Source organism: Manis javanica, chromosome 3 (genome assembly GCF_040802235.1).
Source record: "Manis javanica isolate MJ-LG chromosome 3, MJ_LKY, whole genome shotgun sequence".
In the NCBI taxonomy this organism is placed as follows: domain Eukaryota; kingdom Metazoa; phylum Chordata; class Mammalia; order Pholidota; family Manidae; genus Manis; species Manis javanica.
The window spans coordinates 46,439,843-46,466,362 of NC_133158.1; the positions used below are offsets into that span (position 1 = coordinate 46,439,843).

Below are 26,520 nucleotides of genomic sequence, written 5' to 3' on the forward strand. Positions count from 1 at the left end.
ATACATTTGATTTTACCCAATAATTAGAGTATTCTCATTCTAACATGTAATCAATATGAAAACCATTGGTGTCTTACCTTATTACTTTTCATATTACATCTTCAAAATCCCCTATTCAGTTGACACATACAGCACATCTCGATTCAGATCAGGTTCATTTCAAGCATGCTGTAGCCACACATGGCAGGTGGCACATATCAGACTTTGCAGACCTGCGAGATCACAGAGACCAGGGAGCTCCCAGTCCCTTCCTCTGGTGACCATCACAGGATTCTCTGCAGTAGAAGTTACTCATTTTCTCCAGGAAAAATGAGCCCATCCACCCATCCAAGGAGAAACTGGCAGGATAAAGAGCATATCATTATTTTGCAAAAATTGGAAGTTACAGAGATGCTGATGCTGGAAGGAGAGTTACTGGTGCATAACCCACCCCACCAGAGTGCTGTCAATACATTATTCAAGTCAATGCAGGGGCCCCAGAAACACACAAACCAAATTTGGGTCCGCCTGAATTTCTTTGGTGTGTATTTCTTGGTGCAGGGAGAAATGGCTACCAATAAGAATATTAGATTTAAGGTTAAGAGACCAGCCCAAAGTGTGCAAGTCTGGATAAAACATGACTTTTCAATGATGTCATTTGCCCATGTTGAGTCCTGCAGGCAAGGCAAAGTCAGGAGAAGAGCACAGATTTCTATTTTTCCTTTAAAAAAGAGCAGGTGTAATTACTTCAGGGTGTGTACTTGTGTTGAAAATTCAGTGAAGTGACTTTAAGGAAATCAAATAAACCTTTGCCAGGGAATGGAAAGACAAGACTGATTCAGTGGTAGGTGGAGCAAAGCACACAGCAGTGCTAATGGGCACCAGGGAAGGAGCACAGAAGCCGGAGAAAATGTAATTTTAAAAAAAGACTGTATCCCAAGTACAAGAAACCTGCACAGCACTGCAGCACCCAGACCACAGGGGTGGGGAAGCGCAAGGCTGTTTGGACTCTATGGGCTATTAATAAGTCCTCTCCAGGAGATGCAGAATGACAAATGGGGCATCAGAGTCACCCCCAAGGGCTGCCCGTCACCAAGGCCCATGCAGAGAATCAGAAAGAGCTCATGATCTCACTTTTTTAAAAACAGCATGATGCAAACATTGAATGCGTGCCATGCTAGAAAGCCCCAGAAGCCACTGGCCTGGAACCATCTTTCCACTCAGGCTTCCCCCAGCTGACCAGTGCAGAGCCCAGGGAGAAGTTCTCACACTGAAGGTAGGAACTTTCTCCCTTTCTACCAAAGGCATCTTCCATGAGAAGCACATCTCAGCCACAGACCCTTTTGTCTCAGCCCAGGCTCATGTACCCAGGACCAGAATGGCCTTGAGTCCCCAGACAGGACCCCTGTTGGGCTGTACGGGTTCACTGTACAGTACTTCTCCCCTTTCTGTACAGAAACACCACATTCCAGGGCACAGGGCTTGGCGGACAGAGAACCAGCCTGAACACTTTGCTGGTGCTCAGACCCTGTCCCCAGAATCCACGCAGGCCTCATTCCCTATGCTGTGAAGGGACAGGAAGCAATCAACTTTCCCCTTCCAAGACAGGAGACTCAATTTGCGATCAGTTATGGTCAGAGTTGCCTGAAGTGATTCCAAAATGCAAAGTTACTGCTAGAAAGCCATTTCTTCCTTTGAGCAAGATGACACCAGGAAAAAAAAATTGCCAAAGACTGCAGAGAAATCACCCTCGACTTTCCTTCTGCTTCACTTTACAAATGCACTTAATTTTGCAAGAGAAACATGCCACGTCACCTGAGCTGAAAAGGAACATTCAGATATTTCCCAGGCCTGATGAAAATCCCTGCAGTACTGCAGGTTAAAGTAGGGAATCTCCCCCAGGAATGAAAGGATGAGAGCACCAACCCAGCTTACCTCCAGCCAGTCTCACCCCAAAGAGACGTCCTCATCCAGCAGCCCAAAGAGAGGCAGGACACAGGTCTTCTCTGGGCCTCAAGGGAAGAGCAATCTGGGCTTTCTAGGGAAACTGCTGTTCCCCCTGTGACACACCAACACCAACACAGGAACTGAGCAGAGCCAATTTTTTTGGCATTTGTTGCTTCCAACAAGAAAAATGCCAATATCACAAAAAGGAAAATGTGGTGCTCCTGAAGTCATTTGTTAGAACACTGACTTCAGAAGAAGAGCTCGTTTCTACCCAGTCATCAGCCACAGCCCAGTGTAGCAACTTGCACCAAATCTGCATGAGAATATTAGGAGGGATGGTGCCTTCAGGTGAGTGACCACCAAATGCTAAGTTGGCTGACGTGCCCGGGCATTCATCATAGTCACTGGCTGTCGATGACCTGCCCAATGGACTAGCCTGGCTGCCAGGGAGATTGCTGGTACGGCACACAGTAGAGGGGCAGGTGTGTGCACCAGGAGCAGGCCTCTCCAGGTGATGGTGGGGCATCCGCTTGCCCAGAGCCCTCACCTCTCCCCATCTCCCCACAGCCCAGAGGCAGTGGCCCAGGGCAGATGCCCCAACATGCTCTCTCTCCCAGCTGTCCACATGGTTCTCAGGCTTATGCACAGAGGTTGGACTTTTGGATTTTTACCAGCCAAAGCAACTTTCTTTTTAATTCCTGTAACAAAAACAATCATCTTGCATACATTTCAGTAGCACTTGGCATGTGGACAACGCTATGTAGCCAGCACCTCTGTCAAGTTCGCAACATTCTCATCTCCCCAAATGCAAACCCCATTAACCTGTCACCCACTACTCCAAAGCAGTTTTTAAAAGAACACCTTAGTGAATTTCAAAAACTATTTCCCCGGCTCCCACCTCAGACCAGTTTACAGCCACAAGAGAACAGAGTTACCTGGGCAGGGATTTATGGTGTGTTCATCTTTGTGACCCTAGTGCCTAGCACAGTGCTTAGCACATGGGGGGTGCCCAGTGCAAGTTATGGGACCAAAATGATAGATACAGGACACTAAGCTGGGCAGCGAGTTTCAGCTGCTCTGTTTTGAGGCCAGCTGAGAAGCTGCACTTCACTGCAGAGCCCATGTGAAGGTCACCTGAGGCCTCGGTTACCTGGGAAGCCAGACAGAGTCAGGGGTCAGAAGGGCCTTCCTCTATGGGGTCCTGACTGCCAATGGCCCAGATGGCACATCCCGTAGATGCTCCAGAACCCTGTTGTCCCTCCCCTTGGAAATCCAGCCGTGGTGGCCCATGGGAGATTGTGATGGCCGACAACATCACAGTGCGGAGAGCATTTCATTTTCAGAAGGGCATTTCATTGCGGGTGTTTTTCCCCTAAGAAAGCCGTGTCTGAAGATGGGACTTAGCCCTCAGCCTCCACCAGTGAAGCTGCCCTGGCCCTTTGTCCTCTGAATCACTGTGGGCTTCCCCCAAACAGCTCATTCCAAGGATGTCCAGTCACTTCAGGTTTAATTAAGCACCCCTTCCTCTGCGCAGCTGTGCACCCTGCTCCCCGGGGAGGGCGAGCAGGGACTTGCAGTGAGCCTTTGGTGGCAGGGCCTGGTCTGGAGGTGACATGGGCCCTGGCACCCGCCTTCCTCTTGGCCAAATCACAGTCCGCCCAAGCCGAGAGCTTTGGGGAGAAGGCCTGGAGGGGCGTGAGCTCCCCAAACCACCCACAGCCTGGGTGCCAAGGTCTGGGGGCACCCTACTGTCCTCAGGGGGAGCCCCACATACAAACATAGAATGATGGGAAACACGGGCTGCCAGAAGGCAGAGAAGCACGGGAGTCTGCAGGTGAATCCCCGCCTTGGGCGGCCCCATTTCTGGTTGTGTGACATGTTCTAGAATCTTTCCTTTCATCCGCCCCTCTGTCTAGCAGCAGAGTCTAAGCTAACCTCCCATTTGTGTCGGAGCCTCATCCTCTGTTTGGGTAACATGTCACTCTCGTCTTTGTCGGGGCTGGCTGACTGAGTCACATCCCTCTTTATGAAGCCGAGGCAAAGGCCGGGCGCAGGTGCGAGGGCGTGAGCCGGGGGCAATGGGGCCACAGAGAGGCTGCAGAGGGACTGCAGCTCTGGGCTGTCGGAGGGATGAGAGAGAGAGGCGGCCCGAGCCAAGGGTGAGGGAGGCTCAGTGTGTACCTGACCGTCCCCAGTTCCCATCCTCATTCCACGAACCAGCAAACCAAATGCATTTCAAATACATTTCTGCGGAACGTAGGTGTACATGGTTTGTTCTGAGCTTGAATGATTCTGGGGGAAAGAAATTTAATCAATTATATCTAATTATAATATTCCATATAATAATATATATGAAACAGGATGTCTCAGAACTGTCACTATGGTAACTTGTTCTAGAACTCTCCAAGAGGGAGACAGAGGAGGCACATTTCCTAAACGTATTAGCCTTCACTTCTCTTCCCCTTCAGCTCACTCCCCAGCATCCAGCAGGGCAGGACCCCTGCACCTGCCCCTGTAGGAGGTGGTATCTCACCCAGTAGGGGGCTGAAGTAAGCTCACCACAGCTCATCAGAGCCAATTGCTGGATACACAGGAATGCTGAGGGCTGGTCAGTCAGTGGTCAACAGTTTGGTGGGAAATCAGCAAGTGCTCAGATCACGACTTTAGCTTTCTGTAGAGGCACCGTAACAGCATGTTGGCCTACGTCAGCCAGTTTGTGGAGGGGCCCTGGGGTTCTGGGGGCCCCTCCCATCCTGCTCTCTCCTCCGCAGCATCCTTGGCTCCCCATCTAAGCCTTCTGAGGCCTCGGCCGTTTCCCATTCCCACAGCCCGAGAGAGGGGAGACGCTGCATGGAGCCGCATCCACACAACTCCTGCCCAGCGGGATCACCCAAAACCGTCCCCACTCTCAGCCCAGACGGGGGCAATCCACCACATGCTGGCTAGAAAGTATCCCCAGCCCATGAAATAATTTTGAGAAGAAAAATAACATCCCTGGAACCTGGCAAACCAGAGAACCAGAAGCCCGTATCCAGCCTACAGATTCAGACCTCAGCTCGTCAGCACCTCAGCACCTGGGAGGTGACACGATGACGCAGACAGAGGAGGAAACAGCACAAGAGGCTGCTGAGACTGACCACCCCTGGCCGGCTGGAGGCTGCTTCCAGGACCCAGAGGCCTAGTATGTGCGCACAGGAGCCCCAGTCGTCAGAAAATGCAGGCGGGGGAAGGGAAGCCCCGCACCTCCGCGTCTGATGCAGGAGGGGGAACCTTCTCCTGAAGCCTGCGGACCTGCAGGCCTCCTGAGCACAGTCCACACGCGAGCAGAGGCTGAGACGAGCTCCCACGCCAACTGAGACCTTGCTGGAGCCTGTCAAGAACTTACTGCTCAGACTGTATTTCATTTGCTTTCCAGAGGAAATACTTCGTTGGACAGAGAGCATTTAAAAGCACATCAGACTTCCTTTTAAAAGAATTTATTTCATCCTTTTTAAGAAATTGTAGATAGTGAATATTTTTCAGGGCAGAAGCTGGTAGGGGAAGTTTAGACCAACAGCATTTAGATGAATGATGTGGGGATCTGGGGAAGTTAGGTCAGTGGCCCAAGCAAAGGAGCCAAGTTGTTATCTGAGGCTTGGGGTCTTCAGACCCCAAATCCAGTGTATTTCTCTCCACAAAACCCTGGCTAAGGAAATGCCACCTTCCCAGTGCTAAGACAATGACTAAAGAGAGCAGACCTCTCTTCAAAAGACCCTAAGATACCAATGACAGATTTCTCCAGAACAACACAGATTTAATGAAGTGCAAAACGGAGGCCTTTTGATTTCCAATGGAGTCTTGCTAGGAATTTAAACAACATCTCAGTAAACGTAATTCTGTGTTCTTGACACAGGAATCCGTATAACCATTAGATTCATACATTCAGAGGGAGGGTACGCGCCTCCATAGAAAAGAGGGGGTCGGGATCAATCTGTTCCAAATGGTAACACTTAAACTTCAAGTGCAGTTAAACTACAGGATGCCTATAGATCTCACATTAAAGGGGAAGTCAAGGCAGGATATGATGCATGGAAATAAGTCTTTTGGTAAAGTCGAACACACCTTGTTAGAGCAAAGCAAACACCTGAGCGCCTGTGCTGCAGGCTCCCACCTCCACATTTCTGTTGTTGCTTTTTGCTGATGGCAAGAGGAGACACCCCACCCGCCAACAGGTGTTTCGTCGTGGGATCAGTTATCCCAGCCCTCCCCTGCATGGTGACTGCTAGGAATGAATTGCCAGGACTTCTCCTCCTTCTGAAACCCAGTTTTGTCACCCCCAGGAGGGGACAGCAGAGGAAATGAAACCCAATTTTCCACTCACTAGAATTCTTAACAGAAAGTGCTTTGTGGGAAGGGAACTGAAATCTCTGTGGAAAATTGGAACCAGGGCTAATGTGAGGGCCATTCACTGCTGTCCCCTCTGCTGGGCAGAGCCCCATGTGCTGTGCTCTGACCGAGCCCCGGTCGGCCTTGCCCCAGAAAATGTACAGGGAAGCGTGATGCCCATCAGTCAGGGGCGCCGGTTGTTCTGATGAGCTCCCCCCTGCCCTCACCCTAGAGCGATGCACAGCCTCCTGAGAGCTTGGGCATTCCACAGTCTACAGCCTGAGGGAGGAACCTTGTGTCCCGGCTCTGCTGGAGACTAAGAAACCACTTTCTCGTCTCTCCTGGACACTACTCATCCATCCCTCCTCAACATAGAAAATCAGGTCCCCCCCGTGGCCTCCCCAGGATGGACACACACCCACGGGCAGGAGGAAGGACGGTGGGGTGGCCGTCACCGTGCAGAGCAGGGCCCAGGCTTGCCAACCCCTCTGGGCCCTGCACATGCCTGCAACAGGCAGGAAGGGGCTGGCCTGCCCTCTGGGAGCACGCCTGGCCGTGCAGCCCATCCCCACCCCACCCTGGGAGATCCTGCTCCCTCCCAGGTCTGTGCTCCCCTCCAGAATCCCCCAGGGCTCTTTCCCTGCCTCACTTGGAAGAGCAGGTCTTTCCCTCACTGTCCCCACCACTCTGCAGCCTCCCTCCTTCCCTACAGACAAAATGACGCCTGCAGCTTCAGCCCCTCACCAGCCTCTTCCCCTGCAGCCTGACTTTCACCCTGACACCCTATCCAGTTGCCAGTGGTCTCCCCACGGCCAAACCCAAGGGCCTCTCCTCTGCTGAATGCACTGCCTTGGCCTCCCTGACCTGGACCCTCCTGTCAGGGATCCTTGTTCCCACCACCAACTGCTCACCATGCCCCCCAGCTTCCCGCACCTGCTGCTCCTCCTGCCCACTTGGTGTGGATGCCCCCTTGGGAAACAGTAGCCTCGATTTTTGAGACAGCTCATCAATCCCGCTCAACACCACCAGGCTGGGAAATACACTTCACGATTCTGTGCTACTCACTTAATGGCAAGAGCCCTAGACTTGGAGTGAAACACCCTGCCCCAAACAGAGATGTAGCTGTGTAACCTTGACCAAGGCATCCAGCCTTCTCAAATGAACAGTGCGATCTACCATGCAGATTAATGAAGGATGGGAATAGGCAGGCTGACCTAGCATGTGATGCCCAGAGCTCAACGCAGGCACATAGAAGGGATTCAACACATGTTCATCCTGGCCTACAACTGCCAGTCCCCCTTTCCAATTTACAATTTTATTAGACACCAAATTTCCCCACTAGCCAGACTGTTATCTGATGCAGTAAGTCCTAGAAAGTCTTTTTTTAACCCTGTCCCTTCTCCTCCATCTCTACCTTCCCCGCTGTGGTGCTGAGCCTGCCCCAGCACAGCCCCCAACCCTCCTGTATTTCCCATCTTCCATTCTACCGCATGATCCACTCCCACAGCACATCACTGAAGTAAGATCCTTTTCATTGCCACTCTTTCCTTTACATTGTACACATGCATACACACTACACATGTACACACACATACACACACCATAGACACACACATGCACACGCTGCACAAATGCATAGGTGCACATACACATGTTCATACACATGTACATGTACCACACACACACGCACATATGCACCCACTCCTGCTCATCTATCTACAAAGACAGAAGGGAAAGAATATGAGTTTCAGAATCAGGCCAACTTGATGGAGAGTGCAGCCCCTGACATATATTAAGTGCGTATGCTTCAGCAAGTGCCTAGGCCCTACGGACCCCCACAGCCTCCTCTGTAAGAGGAGTCAATGCTTCCTGTGGGGCTTCTGTGCCCAGCCCATTACTTGACCCGTGGTTATGCCATAAGGCCTGGCTTTCTTCCTTTCTCTCTTCAGACCCACACTCACTGCTCACCTCCTTCCTGATGCCCTTACCAGTTGTCCAGCCACTGCTGACCTCTGTCTCTGACATTCTCAGGCTAGAACATTCTCAGTCTCTTAGCCACAGTGTTGAAGGCAACTGCCCATTGATATGGTAAGTGTGCAGGTCTTGTGCTACCAAGCAGGCTCTTAGCTTTCAAATGCATTTACCCATCAGTGCCCTAAATTGCTTCTGAATTTCCCAATTTCCAGGACAATGTTGAGCTTATAAAAGTGGTGATTATTATAGCTACAAGTGGTGTACCTTCTTTGACCCAGACACTATCAAAATTGCTACCATTTATTCAATGTCTGCTATGTACAAGGAGCTACGCTGGCATGATTTATTTCTTTCTCACAGCAATCCTGCAAGGTAGGCTTTATTATTCCCATTTTACAATGGAGGAAACACTCAGGACAGACGTGGCCTGAACAAATGCACATAGATTGGAGGTGGGAGAGCAGGGTTCTGATCCAGACCTGCCTGTCACCGTCACCCTTCACCTTGTTACCAGGCTCTACTGCCCAGTGTGTATTGTGTCATTTAATTATCCCACCAGCCCAGCAGGATGTTTTGCAAATGAAGAACCTGTGGCTCCAGAACCTGTGGCTCTGTCCCCGTGGGAGGGAAAAGCCTGAAGCCGCTGTTACTTCGGAGAACAGGGAGCGTGGGATTGCCAAGCCTGCAGTCGGAAGTCTCAGCAATCACGCGGGCTCTGCCTCCTGGCCATTCAAGTCCTTCCTTGGGCCTCATTTTCTTCACGTGCAATGAAAAAGGAGGAGGTTGAGATACACAATGCCTGCAGTTCCAGGACCACTGCTAGCCATGCGGTGCCTCTGAGCAAATCACAGAGGTGCCCTTTCCTCTGAGCAGACTCAGGCCTGAGAAAGGGCATGTGGGTTGGCAGGCGAAACACAAACTGAATTTCAGGCCTCTTGCTCCCCTCCTGGGGGCACCTTTCTGCAGCGGATGACCTACACAACTAAATGCGTTGGTCTTGAGAAGCTCCCAGTGGCTCTAATTGGTGAAGGTTCTGACTGTTGGAATTCTTTGAGAAGAGAAATCATGGTATTGAATGTCAGTCTACATCCTCCAGCCCAAAGTGCCCCATCCTTTCTCTCCTCTGAGTCCTGAAACTGCACGTTACAAAGCCGTATCCACCCGCAGAGCAACCAGCGTTAGTCCTCTGACCTTGCAGTGGGTACTAGGCATTCTAAATTTAGGTTCAGTGGTAGATCTTCCCAGGCTACAATGTTAGTAGGAACCTTTGCCCTTTGGTGTCCGTTGTATGTCCCCAGTGGAATGTAGGAGCTGCTCTTCTGCACATACACACCTGTGACCTTAAACTGCACAGTCTGTCTGGATTTCTGACTGTAATCATCCCCCAGAGTCACCATAGCTCAAGGTGCGGGACAAATAAAAGCAACTTCACCTCCCCAGGACATATGAGACATAATGACAAGCATCACTAGCAGTCCCCATGGGGGAAGCCTTCAGATTCTGACTATGTGAGGAGATAAGCACAGGGCGAGGGGCCCAAAGCAAATGCTGATCTTGGACTGACGCACACTTGTTACTATAGCTCTGAGTCATCTCTCAAACATGTCCTGGTTGTAGCATGGAGGCAGATATCGAAAACTGCAGAAGTGCACCTGACGAGAGACCCCCTCCCCACTCAGCGTGCAGCACCCTGGCCTGCAGTCTCCTGCTCTCTGTAAACCTTTCCCTGAGGTGGGGCGGGAAGGCATTTTAGAGACTGATCTCTCATTTAGAAAATACATGTGCTTTTCTTTTTTTATGACAATTTGCTTTTTACTGTGGTAAATACACATAACATAAAATTTACCATTTTAAGCATCTTTAAGTGGACAGTTCAGTGGCATTAAGTACATCTGCACTGCTGTGCAGCCATCCCCACCCTCCATCCACAGAACTCTCTTCAAGGATGTCCCAAACTGTCCCCATTAAACACTAACTCCCCTCCCCCAGCCCTGGCACCAACCATTCTCCTTTCTGTCTCTGTGGCTGTGACAGCACTGGGGGCCTCAGATAAGGGGATCATGCCGCATTTGCCCTTTGGTGGCTGGGTTATTTCACTCAGCATTGTGTCTTCAAGGGTCACCCATGTTGTAGCGTGTGTCACAGGTCCTTCCTTTTAATGTTGAATGACATTCCATTGTATGTGTGAACCACATCTTGTTTAGCCACTCATATGTGGGGCTCGTGAGTTGCCTCCCCTTCTGGCTGTTGTGAACATGAGTGTACAATATCTGTTTACACAGGCTTTTCTTGACCAGCAAGGATGGGGAGAGCTTTGCTTCCACTACGGCGACTCTGCAGGAAGATAAGCACAGGGCAAGGGGCCCTGAGGGAACTATTGATTTTGAAGCTAAGCACCACTTGTAAGGGCAGCTGTGAGTCGTCACTCAAATGTGTCCTGGTGGAATGACATTCCACTGCATGTGCACCCGCACATCCCAGGCCACTGGCGTGATCACGCTGAACTCAGTTATTTGCATCACTAGAAGGAAATGCAGCACAGTGAGTCTGCTGAAGTTTCCAGTTTTCTGGAAATTCACACTGGAAAATGAGCCAAACTAGAGCTCCTTCAGGACTCAAAGCCTAAGAGGATGCCTCCAACATTGCCTTCCCCTTTGTCCCTTCCTCCCCTCATCACCCCTACACCTCAGGGAGGCAGTTGTTTCCCTTTCCTGTATTTGTCCATTCCTCCACCTGAGCTCTTAGCAGCATCTTGTATTGGCTTCCAGTCCATCGAACAGCTCACCCACCGCTGCCCCCTTCCATGTAGGGTTAGCCTCTCCCCTCTGGCTTCTTCACAGCATGTAAATGCCCCCCCCCCCCACCAGCTAATTCACGTAAACCTCCACCACATACACCCACATACACACACACGGGCCCCGCTCTGTGGACACACTGCACCTCCCTCTGCCTCTGAACACACTGTCTGTTCACTCTTTACTCTTCCTCCCCGACCCCAGACCAATCATCCTCCTCCCTCTGCAGTGTGGCCATAGATCCCACCATTCAGTGGACACCATCCCCACCGAAGTCACCAGTGGTATGAGTGTCCTGTGGCCACCTCAACAAGTTACCGCAATCTGGGTCACTTAAAACAATAGAAATGCATTCTCTCACAGTCCCGGAGGCCAGAGTCTAAGATCAAGGTGTCCACAGCGCCACACTCCCTGGCAAAGAGGCCCTCCTTGCCTCCCGCAGCCTACGGTGGCTCCCGGCTCCTGGCCTTGTGGCAGCACCCTTCCTGTCCCCACCTCTGCCGCCACGTGGCCTTCTCTGTGTCTCTGCATGTGCTTTTCTGCCTGTGAGGATGCTTTAATTGGATTTGAGGCCCACCCTAATCCAGTATGATCTTATCTTGATCCTGACCTCAGTTACATCTGTTAAGATCCTCCCTCCAAATAAGGTCACATTCTGAGGTTGAAGTGCACGTGAATTTGGGGGGACACTATTCAACCCACTACACCAGTAAATCCCAATGGCTACTCCCAATGGACGTCACTCAGTACCTCTATGCTGCACTGCTTATTCAAAACAGAAATAGCTTTATGTTTCCTGCTGATATTTTAGATGATAGAAGCATATTAAGGAAAAACTTAAATATAGAAAAATCAGAAGAAAGCAAAAACCTCCCACAAACTGAAAACTCAGTAATTGATCTAAATTAACACTTTGAAGGGCATTCTTCACACACACACACACACACACAGTATTGAATGAAAGTGATGTAAAAGTAAACTGCATGTTTCTTTTTCTGCTTTTTCACTTAACGCTATGTCATAGACAGCCTGCCAGGCCAATAACCATACACTTATTAATTCGGTAAACAGGGGCTGGGGCCTGCTATGTGCCAGGCACATTTTCCAGGGCCTGGGATCAACCAATTAATAAAACACAAATAGATCTCTGTCCTTGGGGAAATTACCCTCTGCCAGGGGCCAACAAATAGTTAAAATTAACATCATAAATAGCCTATTTCATGCTGGAATGTGATATTTGCTACAGAAAAAGCAAACAAAACAAGGAAGAGTGATGTGGGTTCTGGGCAGCAGTGATTACTGTTTTAAAAAGGACAAATATAAGGCCCAGTAAGAAAGCAGTGTTTGTGCAGAGTTGAAACCCCAAAACAGTGGCAAATCGCTTTTCATGACTGCATAGTATTCTGTGGTAATATCTGCAACATTATTATAACCAGTGCTCTGTTGCTGGACATTTAGGTTGTTTCCAATTTTTCACTATTATAAAAGAGGCTTCCATAGATCCCCCACAAAGAACTGATGAATGTGTATGATGTTATTTCCTTCCCACAAATGTCTAGACCCTGAACTGCTCATCTGAGGTACCTAATCATCTCTAAATTGTGGGACCTACTGTCACCCTGCTTTCCAGAAAGACTTCACCACTTTAAATGTCCAATTATGCTTGCAAGTTCACAATTCCATTGCCTTTCCCAACACACACACTCTATGCACTACATTTGTTATTTTTAATTTTTCCAACTTTAAGGTAAGAAATGTTATTTTATTTCCATTGCTTTTATTTTGCCATGGTTGAACAGTCTTTCCATATGCTTTTTTAGCTCTGGGAAATTTTCCCTTATAAACTCCTTATTCATTTCCTTTGATCATTTTTTTCTACAGGCGTATTTGTTACTTTTGTAATTGGGAATATATATGTTATATGTTACTGCAAATATTTTTCCTGGCTTGTCTTCTTACATTTTTTAACAAACATCCAGAATTTTCATACTGACACAAATATCAGTCTTTTAAAATAGTTTCTGGATTCCTATAATGGTTAGAAAGGTTTTCTCAGCTCTTCAGAATTATAAAAATACTCACATCTTCCATGCCTTCTGTAGTTCTTATTTTTTTTCACTTAAATCTTTAATCCACTTGGAAAGTCTTCTGATATAAAAAATAAAGACAGGACTCATCATTTTTCTCCCAAGTGGGCATACAGTGGTCTCCGCAGTATGTGGGGATGAGGCCACCTTTCTCTGCCTTCCCCACCCTAGGCCCACCTGCCTTCCTGCCCCACCATCTCCTCCTGCTCCCCTCAGCCATGCATCCCTCAGCCCCTTCTCTGGCTCTTCCTCTACTGCTGACTTAATGTCATTGTCTTCTATACCTCTGCTCCCTCTGCCCAGTCTCCCAGGGAACTCTCATCCATACCCATAATCACAGCTTCCCCTGTGTGTACTGGTGGCCTCCACATCTGGAGTTTAGCCCAGGTCACTGCTGAGCTTCTGCCCCACACACCTGATTTACCAAGAGGAGAGCTCACTTGGGAGTCTGCAGACGCTTTAAACTGGACCGGTCCACACCGGCGTTATGCTCCGCCTCTCCCGCCCTACCATCCCACTGATACTCCCCTGCCCACTCCCTTCCGCAGCTGCCTAGCTCCAAATCATGGCTGACCCTTGAAAAACTTGAATTTGAACTGCACCAGCCCATTTGCACATGGATATTTTTCAATAAATATATTGGAAACAACTTTTGGAGATTTATGACAGTTTGAAAACACATCTTCTTTTCTTCAGCTTACTTGATTGTAAGAATACAGTATATAATACAAATCACATACAAAATATGTGATATATTCTGTTTATGATCTTGGTGAAGCTTCACATCAGTAGCAGGCTATTAGTCAAGTTTTGGGGGAGTCAAATTTATGCATAGTTTTTCAATTGCATGGGGGGATCAGCACATTCTGCACATCCATTCATCTGTTGGGTTATTAGACATTAGGGTTATTTCCACCTTTAGCTATTGTGAATAATGCCGCTTCAGCATTGCTGTACATGTCTCTGTCTGAGTCCCTTCTTTCAATTCTTCTAGGCTTATACCTAGAATTGGAATTACTCTATCACATGGTAATTCTACACTTACTTTCTGAGGAATCACTATAAGTTTTCCACAGTGGGTGCACCAGTTTACATTACCATCAGCAGTGCACCCAGATTCCAATTTCACTACATCCTCACCAACTCTTGCTTTATTTCCCTTTTTTATTCCTTTTTCTTTTTTTCTTTCTTTTTTATTTAATTTTTTTCCTCTGGCATGAAATGATATCTCATTGGGGTTCTGATTTACATTTCCCTAATGACTAGTGATCTAATAATGCTGAGCATCCTTTCATGTGTATTTTCTTCAGAAAAATAGCCATTCAAGCCCTTTGCCTATCTCTGAATTGGGTTGTTATTCTGTTTTTTTCATTGTAGGAATTCTTTTTATATTTTGGACGTGAGTCCCTTATCAGATACATGATTTACAAACATTATTTCCCATTTTGTGCATTGTGTTTTCAACAAGTAGGTCATTTCTGATGAGGAAGAAACCATGATTCTGGGCCCCTAAGGGCCCTGCCTGACTGGGATCAACCCACCAGGAAGAATGACCCATGAGGTCTGCAGGCCACAGAGCAGGTCCAGCAACAGAGCACTGGTTATAATAATGTTGCAGATATTACCACGGAATACTATGCAGTCATGAAAAGTGATTTGCCACTACTTTGGGGTTTCAACTCTGCACAATGTGGGAATGTTCCTTCCCATGTGGGGCTGCGAAGCCAGTCCCAGGACAGCTGACTAACTTAATCCTATGGGGCCTTGCCCCTCACATGGTCCCCAGGGAATTCTGTATTCTCACCCCTGCTGCCCCAACAGTGGGGTTTAGTTATGATCTGAGATTCCTTAAATCAAGTCAAATAAATCATCAAGATCCTCAGCACCACTCCCCCTTCCTCTTGCATGCTGTACAGCACTTCACAGTTAGCAGAGAGCTCCTCCTCCTTATCTCTGGTCCAGCCCTGTGCACAGTGCCACAGCTGGGCAGGCCCCAGGGCAAGTTCCTGAGCTGCCCGGTGGGGCCCCAGGGGAGAAGTCCTTAGTGTCCCGGGCTGCACAGAAACTGGGGAGAACTGTCAACTTCCCCAAGTGCAGCTGCAGTTTGCCCTGCAGGGCAGCTCAAAATGTTCTTACAAATGAAATTCAGTTCACCCCCTCACATTCGCAACTGGGATTCCAAGAAAGAAAGAAACATTAAGAGCCATCATTGACCTTCCCTTCTCTATTTCCCCTGCATACATTTGCATTCTTGCAAGGCAGCTCCAGCTCAGACCTAGAATGGCCCCTCTCCCTGTCCAGGGCTCCCTGCTGCTGCTCTGTACACAGCCTCCAGGCCCACTCCATACCGCACCCTTCCTCGTCCCTGGCATCCCCCTTCCAGCCCCTGGGGACACCTACTTCAGTGTCCCCCCCAAGGACTCTCAGACTTCATTGGCTTTTTTGGTTTCCCTCCATTCTGTGCCTGTTGCTCCACCAGCCACAGTAAGCAGCAGGCGCAGCCTTACCTCCCCACTGGAGGGGAGGGAAAATTCTCCTCTCCCCTCTTTGGGTCTCTGGCCAGGCCTGAGAATTCAGTTTACATAGGCAGATTGACAGGAAGGAAGCATCTAAATGTTACTGACTTTTTACATGTGCATGGGACCCTTCACAAGAGAATGAAAACCTGAAGAAGTGCCCAGATCAGCCCATTCTTTTATACCATTTAGACAAAGAACAAGAAATTTATGAACAATTGGCAGGACAAAGGGGTTTGGACTCCAGGTAGTAAATGGTGAAGAAGTGACTAGGAAGATATGGGTTCATCTAACAAGCATTGTTTATGCACCCATTTGAGCCCCAAATTCCCTGTCCCTGGTGATGAGGATGTCAGAAGGGTGCCTTCACCTCCTGCTTCAAGGGAACAAAAGGAGATCAGAGTGTCCTTACACCAGCTGTTTCTTAAATACCTTTAATTCAAAGTAATCAATATGTCAAAGTGGCACATTTTGCAATGGCCTGTTTTGAACCCCTTACCATCTTCCCATGGATGCAACTTGCCCACACCCACTGCTTCACTTGCAAGGGTACCTCCCTGGCCACCCTCCCACCTCTTGGCCAGCCTTCCCAAGGAGGTTTGCCTTTCTTTGATTCCAATTTTGTTTGTTTGTAGAGGGCATTAACTAGCATGTGCATTTACATTTACACCCCCCCCCCCCCCATCAAATGCAAGCTTTAGGTCAGCCTGAAAGCTAGTTCATTAGACACCACTTTCAAATGCTCCACCTTAACCCTTCCCCTCTCCCTGCTCCTTCCCACACCAGTGCCAGATGGATCTTCTATTTATCCACATCAGTATTGTCACCCATAAAACTAGAGATAAGTCTCGACTTGATAACAGACACAAAATACATAATGGTGCAAACACGATCTTTTTTTTCTCATTTCTAGTTGGATGGCAGCTCTCTGCCACCCATGCAGGACCCAGGACCCTCCACTTCCAGACTCTACCACCTTCTGTAGAAAGGCTAGAGCATAGGAGGGGGCACATGCACTGCTTAAGGCCTTGGCCTAGAAGGTTGTATCCGTTCTAGACCAGCCAGGACTCATACATGGCCACCTCAATGCAAAAGAGGCCAGGAAATGTGGTCCACTCCTGAGCTAGAAAAAGGGGGGAAATGGGACTTGGAGGATCAACTGGCAGGCTCCCAGGACTGCCCAGAGAACTTGTTATCTCTACTCATTCATTAACTGTTCCAGTAGGTTCCTCCAAACCAGGACAGATACCTGGATCTTGAAGATTGCTTCTGAGCCAGAAAAGCAGGAAAGCAGCTTGGGGGGTAGATTTCCTCCATGACACTTTAAAGTATGAAATATCACCAAAGACTTAAAAGTCAGCGAATCTAACAAATCGTCTTCCTCCACAGAAGCACTCACGGAGACAAGTGCTCAGGGTGGCTCTGCACAGTCAGAGAGCTCACCACCTGAGTCCAAGTAAGTCCACACACCAGGCCTGTGGGTGCCCGTGCAGAGCTCTGGGGATAAGGCCTCCCCAGCCTGGCAGGGTTTAAGCTCAGAGTTCACCCCATGTGAAGTCACTTAGAGACTCCTACTCAAGGCAAAATTAGCAGCAAGAGCTCAGATGTGACCACTCAGGGCCACAAACATCCCACCTTACAGGGGGTGCTGTCTCCACCCAGACGCCCCACCCCACTCTGTCTTGTCTGAACCTCAGCTGCTTCCCTCTGACTCCTGTCCTGATATCGGTTCAAAGAAGAAGAAAAAAGCACAGTTTCTCTTTTACAAAAGGGCTATTGAGGACAGTGATCTAAAAGTCAAAAGTTGTCAAACCAAACAGCACCCTCTGTAGACCAAATGCTGTCTCTTCCTTGTGCTGAAATAAAAACAATTTTAAGATCTCACTCAAAATTCTTGCCTCAAATATAAGGAAAGTAGCAATGAAACAATTTGTTACAAGGAAATGTTTATTACATGTCTGTTCCAAGCAGGCATTTATCATGCATGCGGTTTCATTCAACCTTCTATAACAACCCTACGAATTGGGTATCATGACCACCATTTGTAAATGTGGAAACCGAGGCTCCATGAATTCATCAAGTGTGTTAGTCTACTTGGGCTGCTGTAATGGAATACTACGTGGGGCTTACACAGTAGAAATTATTTTCTCAAAATTCTGTATGCAGGAAGTTTAAGATTAAGGTTTCAGCAGGGCTGGTTTCTGGAGATCTTGGCTGGTCTGGAAGACCTTTCTGCATCGCTTGCAGATGGCTGCCTTCTCACTGTGCCCTCACGTGTCCTTTCCTTTGTGTGCACACCCTGGGTACCTCTTCCTCTTCTTATAAGGACGCCAATTCTGTTGCATTAGGACTCTACCCTTATGAACTCATTTAACCTTAACTACCTCCTTAAAGAACCTGTCTCCAAACACAGTTACACTGTGGGTGAGGATTTCAACACATGAATTTTGGGGACACAGTTCAGTCCTTAACATGCATCATGACTGTGGATAAAGTGAAGGTTCCTATGGCCAGGGTCGTCACCTGAATCTAAACTACTTGATGATGTAATTGGCCTGCTGCTAGGCTACTGCTTCCACACCTGTAGGCAATTAGCTATTAATTGAGTGAGTCACTATATAAAGAGCTTCGCCCAGTTCTCTGGGCAGAGGCAGAGACAAAGGAAGATTGCAGACCTGCAGACTGTTGGGTGCAGACGTAATTCTAGTGCTCGACCTATTGCCAGGAGAACAAGCCAGGTAATAAACTCTTTCACCCCAAGAATGTTCCATTGTCATCCCTCGGCCTCACTGAATCCACAGTGAAGTTGCCCGGGGCTGAAACCCATTGGTGAGACAACGTCCAAGAGCCCACAGTTGCTAAGTGGTAGAACGAAACTGTCTTAATCCAAACATTTCTTTATCTGAATGCACTGTGCTTCCCCTGCCATAGCATCTTGGGTAGAGTGGAGAGGCATCCCGCTGTAAGGGCTGACTCTTGGAACCTGCTGGCAGGGAGACAATCTCCCAGCAGTAAGCTCTGTCCTGGTGGAAAGGGTGGTGAAGAACTTACACAAGCTCCATTGCAGATCTCAGTATCCATGTCAACTGGAGTCCAGTCCAGCAATACCAAATAAAAATGGCCTCACCTACTCTGTTAACAGCTACACCAGTGGTATTTGGTTTCACTACCATGTACCATACAGAGTGCAGTTTCCAGGATCCCCAAAAAGCCAGCATTTCATTCTGTTTTTCTTTTTTCTCCAATCCATTAGCTAATGTCCTGGAGGGTGACTCCATGGATCAGGATGTTGAGAGCCCTGTGACCATTCATCAGCCGAAGTTGCCTAAGCAGGCCAGGGACGACCTGCCAAGACACATCAGCCGAGACCGGACCAAAAGGAAAATCCAGAGGTATGTGCGGAAAGATGGAAAGTGCAACGTCCATCATGGCAACGTGAGGGAGACCTATCGCTACCTGACTGATATCTTCACCACCTTAGTAGACCTCAAGTGGAGATTCAATCTGTTGATTTTCGTCATGGTTTACACAGTGACGTGGCTCTTTTTTGGGATGATCTGGTGGCTAATTGCATACATCCGAGGAGATATGGACCACATAGAGGACCCCTCATGGACTCCCTGTGTCACCAACCTCAACGGGTTCGTCTCTGCTTTTTTATTCTCAATAGAGACAGAAACCACCATTGGCTATGGCTACCGGGTTATCACAGACAAGTGCCCTGAGGGAATTATTCTCCTCTTAATCCAATCTGTGTTGGGGTCCATTGTCAATGCATTCATGGTGGGGTGCATGTTTGTAAAAATATCGCAACCCAAGAAGAGGGCAGAGACCCTGGTTTTCTCCACCCACGCAGTGATCTCCATGCGGGATGGGAAACTGTGCCTGATGTTCCGAGTAGGGGATCTTAGGAATTCCCACATTGTGGAGGCTTCCATCAGAGCTAAGCTGATCAAATCCAAACAGACCGCGGAAGGGGAGTTCATCCCCTTGAACCAGACGGATATCAATGTAGGGTACTACACTGGGGATGACCGTCTATTTCTGGTGTCACCGCTCATCATCAGCCATGAAATTAACCAACAGAGTCCTTTCTGGGAGATCTCCAAAGCCCAGCTACCCAAAGAGGAACTGGAAATTGTGGTCATCCTAGAAGGAATGGTGGAAGCTACAGGTAAGGCATTCTCTATCCTGGTATACCTGGGAGATCTATGCTCATTTTAAATAGGACCCGATGTTCTCATTTACAACAAAATATGGAAACCTGAACCTCATTCACTCTTGATACCATCCCCTCCTTTCACACTTCAGTGCACCTATGTGTCCTATAACCTTAAGTATATCAAGTATATACCAAGAAATCTAACCATTTAGCTTTTTAAATCCCTTTGGAAAATAAATTAGTTTTTTTTGTTTTGTTTTTCAAAACACTGCCTAATATATTTTAAATTTCTGAATATTTGCTTCAATTAAGTTTTTATCTGTCTCTAAGGTACATTTTAAATGGCACTAAATCATTGCTTAATTTAAATACTTGAGGTTATTTATTGCCTAGTCAGGAGGAGAAGGTAAGCCTTTCAAAGGAAGCCTGACAAATTGTTTAATGAAAATGCAATTTTACCCCTTCCGTGGGAGCCATTTGCAAGACCCATAGCGTTGGTTTTTCTTTTATATCAAGGGAGCATCATTCCTTATTCTCTACCTGCTAAACCCCCAGTAGACATAGTGCTGCAGACCCAGTAAATAACTCTGGCAGGAAAGGAAAAAATTGCAGATCATAATCCTATGGATCTTTCTGGCTAATCATTAATGTATTTTCAGAAAGATGATCTGTTCTCAAAATAGACAAATGGTCTGTTTTTATTGAAGTCTCATTCTTATCTGACTTCACACATGTTATATATCCTAAAAGCAAAGTAGGCTTTGCCCATATTTATCTGTAACATCCCACGAAATAGAGCTATAAACCCTGACTTAAGTGCCACAGGGAAAGTATAAACTAGAACCCTAATTCATGAACTTCCTTACTGTTCTTCTGAGTTACTGATGTGAGCCTTGGGACCCCTTTGGTTATGCAATCTGCCCCTCTGTGCTTTGAAGTCTTCGACTTGAGGCTCAGGTTTGGTTTTGGCCCCAGATTCATCAACCCATCACCTGATATCAGTCATCCCTTCAAATGAAAATCATTGGTCCCATGTCTCTGCCTCTCTGTACCTAATAGACAAGATCACGGCCTCTAACAAATTTCTTTTATAATGGTGGAAACTTTTGCGATAATTTTTCTAAATGCAGCAATGAAAATGTGAGTCAAAGACTTTGCAGAGAACTCAAGGACATGAGGGTGCTCCTTTCCGTAGAATAAAAGGAACACAGACCTCACCTGAAAATGGCGTTAAAGAGTAACAAAATAACGATTGTGAACTATTAAATAAGTGCTGCATATGTGCACAGAGCTATTTGCACCTTCAGTGCAGCTTTCCGATGTACTTGTGAGGCAATAGTTGTGGGGGTCAGGGGAGCGGGTTGCAGAGAAGGAAAGAGAAGAGGGAAGGCAGTAGGGAGGAGAGGAAACGGTTCAAAGGGAGTTCCGTCCTTTTCGCAGACCACAAACTTCTCCCACCTCTGCCGAGCACAGGGACTCTGGATCCCCCTAGTGGTGGCCGCCGAGGTATAATCTCTGGCAGCAGGAAATGGCCCCTCGGGATGCGGTCTGACTGTTAGATTTCTCACTACAAACTCTCCCAGCAGGACATGAGGGAGGGCAGGGGACAGGCCTTGTTACAGTTACATCTCTGGGCTCAAGAAGCTGGAGCCACTGGAGGCACAGGTCACTGGTGTTAAAATGAGCTTCAAATTGTAGAGCTCAGCTTCAAGTTCCCCCAAACCAAAGCCCAATCTCAAATAAATGAGTCTGGAATAAGCAAATGATCTTTGTAATGAGCAGGAATTCTCCCTGGGGCAGGCTCTGTCTTTCTGGTGACAGCTTGTAAAGAGAGAGCCTTTCCAAGGAGAACATCGCTTTCTTATAATTAACGGTGAAGCTTGCTCTGAGTGTTCAGTGGCCTTTTTAGTGGTTTCTTAGAGAAAACTGGGTAGTTGCCAGCAAACAGAATCAAAATAATTACCCACATGCCTGCAGAAAGGCAATCACTATTAATTTTCTTTAAAAAAAAAACTTTTCTAATATCTAGAAGGTGGAGGAGGAGTATTCTAGAAAGCTCTGGATTGTCTGGAAGCTGGACTTGTCTTGATCCTTTCCTGATGGGATTTGTATAATTCAGTACTTCCTGCCCTTCTGAGTCCTTAAGCTTCAGCAGGACATATCTTATTTGTGAATGAAAAGCACAACTGGGACTCCTGGGCATTAAACAGACCCTTGGGGTAAGAACACTTCAATGAGTCAAAGCCACAGGTTTAAAAAAATGTGGACCAAATGTACACTGAGGAAATCTAATTCACAAGGATCTAATTATTCATGGTAGGACTAGATGGGAAATCAGAGGCCATGAAAACAGCAAGCTGACACAAAGTGGCTTCTGCTTTACTTGTTCCTTCTTTCAAAAATGTCTTAGTTGGCCTTAAACTACTGTCAGTGATTTCAACTAATGGGCCTCTTTCAAGGGTAAGCTGCACGCTGCAACCTCCACCTGGTGCCCGCTTGCTGCCACACACGTTGTGTGTGCAGTGATCCTGTCCTGTGGTGTCTTCTGGAGATCTGAGCTGTCGTGCTGCAGGCTTCCCCTCGGCGTCCATCAGTGTGCTGCATGCTTATGCCCAGCGCAGGCCAGCTGGCGCTCTGCGGATGCATTGTATGCCAGTGTTAGCTGGACGGCAGCAAGCCTGCTTTGTTGTATCGCTCGGAGTCAGGCTCGTTTTAGAACAGGAGAGCAAGCTTCCTGAGGGCCCGGTGTGAGTCTTGCCCGCCTGTGTCACCCTGCAGGTCCTGGCCCCAGGCCTTCTCTTGACAAGTTCTCTGGCCTCGCGAAAGACAGACTCACACCCACAAAAGACAGACCCGTGTCCCTGGTGGATGGCATGGTGACCTCTCACAATCTTCCAGTCATGTGATTCTATTTTTGAAAATGAATCAAATCCTGGAAAATTCTGACACTAGCCACCAAGACATCTGGAAACTGGCCGTGTCTCATCCCACAAATATATTTTTAAAGGAGGCCCTTTATGTTCTTGACACATGGGCAATTTTGAAATAGTGGTGTTTACAGAAGAGTTCATAGCTATGTAAACAAACATGCTCAGCAGCTGTGGCAAATGTGCATTAAAATAGTAAAGCATTCATATAGACTGTTATTTATAGAGGGCAAATTAGCCTAAAGGCTAGATGACAACCACACGGAGCTGGGCCCGTTGCCAGCCAGCTCCTCACTATAGCCTTTCTGATTGATGAACTTCCATATTTACCCCCAACAATTATGCAACTCTGACAGCCCTTTCCAACACTTCAGCAAATATGCCTTGTTAGGATGAATCCCCATTAAGCTTTTTTTAAAATACTTTTTATTATGGAAACTATAAAACTTATACAAGAGTAGACCAAAGTATGATTAATTTCCACGTACCTATCATTCAATTTCTATAATTGTCAATTCACAGTCAAACCTGTCCCATCTTCCATCACCACTTACCAACTGCCCCCTGCATCATGTCATTTTATCTGCAAATATTTCAGCCTGTGTCTCTAAAAGATAAGGACTCTTTTTAAAACATAACCAGAACTCAGAAATGACACATAATGTTAGGGTCCAGGCTTCCGAGGCTTCCCCAGAGAACAAACTACACAGGCATAGAGATGTAAATTCAAGCAAAGTCTTTATTCAGCCAGCTAGCTGGGGTCCAAGTCAGCCCGATGCAGCGGGTCTCAACAAGGACCCCGAGCACTCAAAGCCAAGGGTTTATATAGCATTTTCAAAACACTTAACTCATAGTAATTTTCCACAGCTGCACATTATTCTTGCAAGACATACATCCTGGGGTTAGGCAGGAGCAAGATAAGACCACTCCTCAATTGTCAGGGAGGTTCTGCACGATAAGCTTGGTATGTAGGATTAGCTGACCAAGGTTAGCTGACTAAAGGCCACAGCTGCCCACCACCCGGTGCTCATGATTAGCTTGTTTTTCAAGGCCTTACCCAGTTCCAGTTTTTCTTTCTAAGTCACATACTCAGAAAATGGCTTCTAGGCCTTTAAGATGGCTATGCTTATGCTAACCTATTTCTATTCTTACAATAAAACAATTAATGATCATTTCTTAAGATCCACAAAGTGTTCCAACCTCCAGTTGTCTCATATATGTCTATTTTTTTAATGTCTGTTTGTTTGAATCAGGATCCAAATAAGGTTAAGACATTGATTGGTTGAAATCTCTTTCAAACCTCTTAATCAGTGAGTTCCCCTTCCATCTCTATGCATTTGTGTTTTTTTTTTCTTTCCTTTTAAATTTTCTCAAAGAAGAGAGCTTCTGAAATATTTAAATACTGCGTAGTGACCTGGGGAAGGCGCAGGGTAGAGTAAGCCAACCTAGTGGAGATACACTAGAAAACAGTTTATACCGGAAGAAGATGACTGCCCAGGAGTGGGTGTCTGGGGGTCACCAGGAGGGGGAGTGCACATCAGAAGCAGGTAAAGGCAAACCTGAAGTAGGAGAAGGCAGACAGTCCTTCACCCCCAGGAAGCTCAGTTCCATCACTAGAATAACATTCACCCGAAGAGGGTTTAGTCACATAAATCACATCCCAGATCACAGCAGTTTTGAGTTGGAAGGAATCTTCACCCGATTCTTATTTTCAGATGAGGAAATGGAGGCCCAGCAAGACCAGTGACTTGGCTAAAGTCAAATAGCCACTGGCGGGGCAGGAACTTGAAACCCCAGACCACTGATGATGTTCTCCAGCCTCCAAGTTCAGTGTTCTTTGTATCACGAACGCTGTTAGTTCATGAAGATTCTATAGAGAACGCACTCAAAAAAACCACTGGTATCTAATGTATAGACAAGCTCACTTTCTTTTCTCCCACAATTAGTACTTCTTTTTCTTTAAGGTTTCTCTGTTGGTCTCCACTGTTATGAATTCATTTTAAAATTCTCTATGCACTCGCACTAAATTTTTTTTTTTTTTTTTTGCCTGTGAGTAAGAGTAATGCCACTTTATTGAATCCATTGTGACAAGTGAAGGATCACAGATTACACTCATTTCCCTTTGGCACAGAAGTGTCCCTTAAATAATATCCAGATTGGAGCAATTAACATTGTTTCTTGGGGCAAGATTCCTTGCTCTAAATTCCAGCAATCATACTCAAAGTTATCAGCCCCTGCTCCATGATGCAGACAAGGGGCCATCCTGAATGCGACCCTTCCTCCTTGCCTCTGTAAATTAGTCTTTCCAAACCTAAAGCCACACAGATATATACATTATCTGCACTCGCACTAATTTTTAACAACCATATACAAAAATGAGGTGTGCCACAAAACAGTTCTGAAATCAAAATTAAGTAAGCATTGCCCACACAAATACCCCTGGAAGAATACGATGTTATGTCAGATCTGATTTCCAAGTACCATTTTTCTTTGCTGTAATCAAAATTGCCCATATTTATCTTCATATATTTAAATATCCATATTTAACTTCACTATGACAGGAGAGAATCTGAGATCACAGAGTTTGAAAAGGTGGTATTTCTCAGACAAGGGTTAACATCATGGTACTCTGAAGCTGTTTCTAGCAATGATATTTCAGAGCCATTATATTTTCCAACCCTTATTTTCTCCTTTTGAAAAGTTACTGCTGATCCTTCCATTGGCAAGCCATTATCTCTGGATTTACTATTTTTCTCTTAAGAGCTATAACCCCAACTACTTAGTTTGGGAAAAGTGTTGGTTGATGAGATCTGAAATGCTAAAAACTTGGGTGAAAATTTCCTGGTAAATCTCTATCAGGAGGGATAAAACAAAAATTCAAAGACACATGAATTTATTTTCCCTAGGTGGAAATCTATCATTCATCAACAACGAATCCAACTATCCTTTCTTCTTTGAGCATGAGGTCCAAGTGATTTATTCAGGGCTTCCCTCCAAAATATCCACCTCAGTATGACATAGCCAGACAGTGTCACTGACTGGGTAAAAACTGATGACAATTGCTCCCCAAATTTGGCAAACTTTGTGTCCCCAGCAGTTTGGGGATGCTGTGTCTGGTTCACCAAATGTCCAAAAAATCTGAGCTTGGATGCTGTAGAGCTCATATGGAGTTTTAAGCTTTTCCACCACCCCTCTAAAAAGAACACTTTAACTCTGGTAACATCATAACTTTCTTAAGTATTTCCTATAATTTAGAAGGTATTTAGGGTTCCATTTAGGTTTCAAAGGCAGTGCATTAAGGTCACCATATATTGTTGTGTTGAAAAGACCAAAATACTGGATAATTATAAAATTGTTCATTAGTAAAGCACCAGTGTCAGAAAATCCATGATTCTTCCTTTTCTTAAGAGGCCATGAGGAACTATTAATAAAGATGTTTGGTAGAAGTCAGTGGTGGTCACACAATATGTACAATTTAGATTCAAACCCAAGAAAAAAACTGGCTAGCATCAAAAAGTTAGCTCTGACATAAACTCTACAGTCAATATTCATGTTGGGAAGGAATAACACAGTTCAAATTAAGAGATGAGTGTCAAATAGTGTGAAGCCTCTAATTAGCATATCCTTAAATAAACAGAATTTTATTATTTCCTAGGACATTCTGTAATATGAGTGCTGACAGCATGCTGCCAATGAAGCAGTTCTCCTGGACAATTCCTAATGACCAGAAAAGGATCGATCACTAGGGAAAACCCGTGTAGATTCTTC

The 26,520-nt window shown here is 46.7% G+C and overlaps 1 protein-coding gene across 1 annotated transcript in view; it reads left to right on the top strand.

Annotated features, from left to right (window-relative positions):
* The window catches only part of KCNJ6 (potassium inwardly rectifying channel subfamily J member 6), a 270,068-nt gene that overhangs the window by 160,774 nt on the left and 82,774 nt on the right, over positions 1-26,520 (top strand). Inside the window, exon 3 of the mRNA XM_037014829.2 lies at positions 18,917-19,837. Coding sequence (XP_036870724.1) covers positions 18,917-19,837 — 921 coding nt within the window. The remainder of the gene's footprint in view (positions 1-18,916; positions 19,838-26,520) is intronic.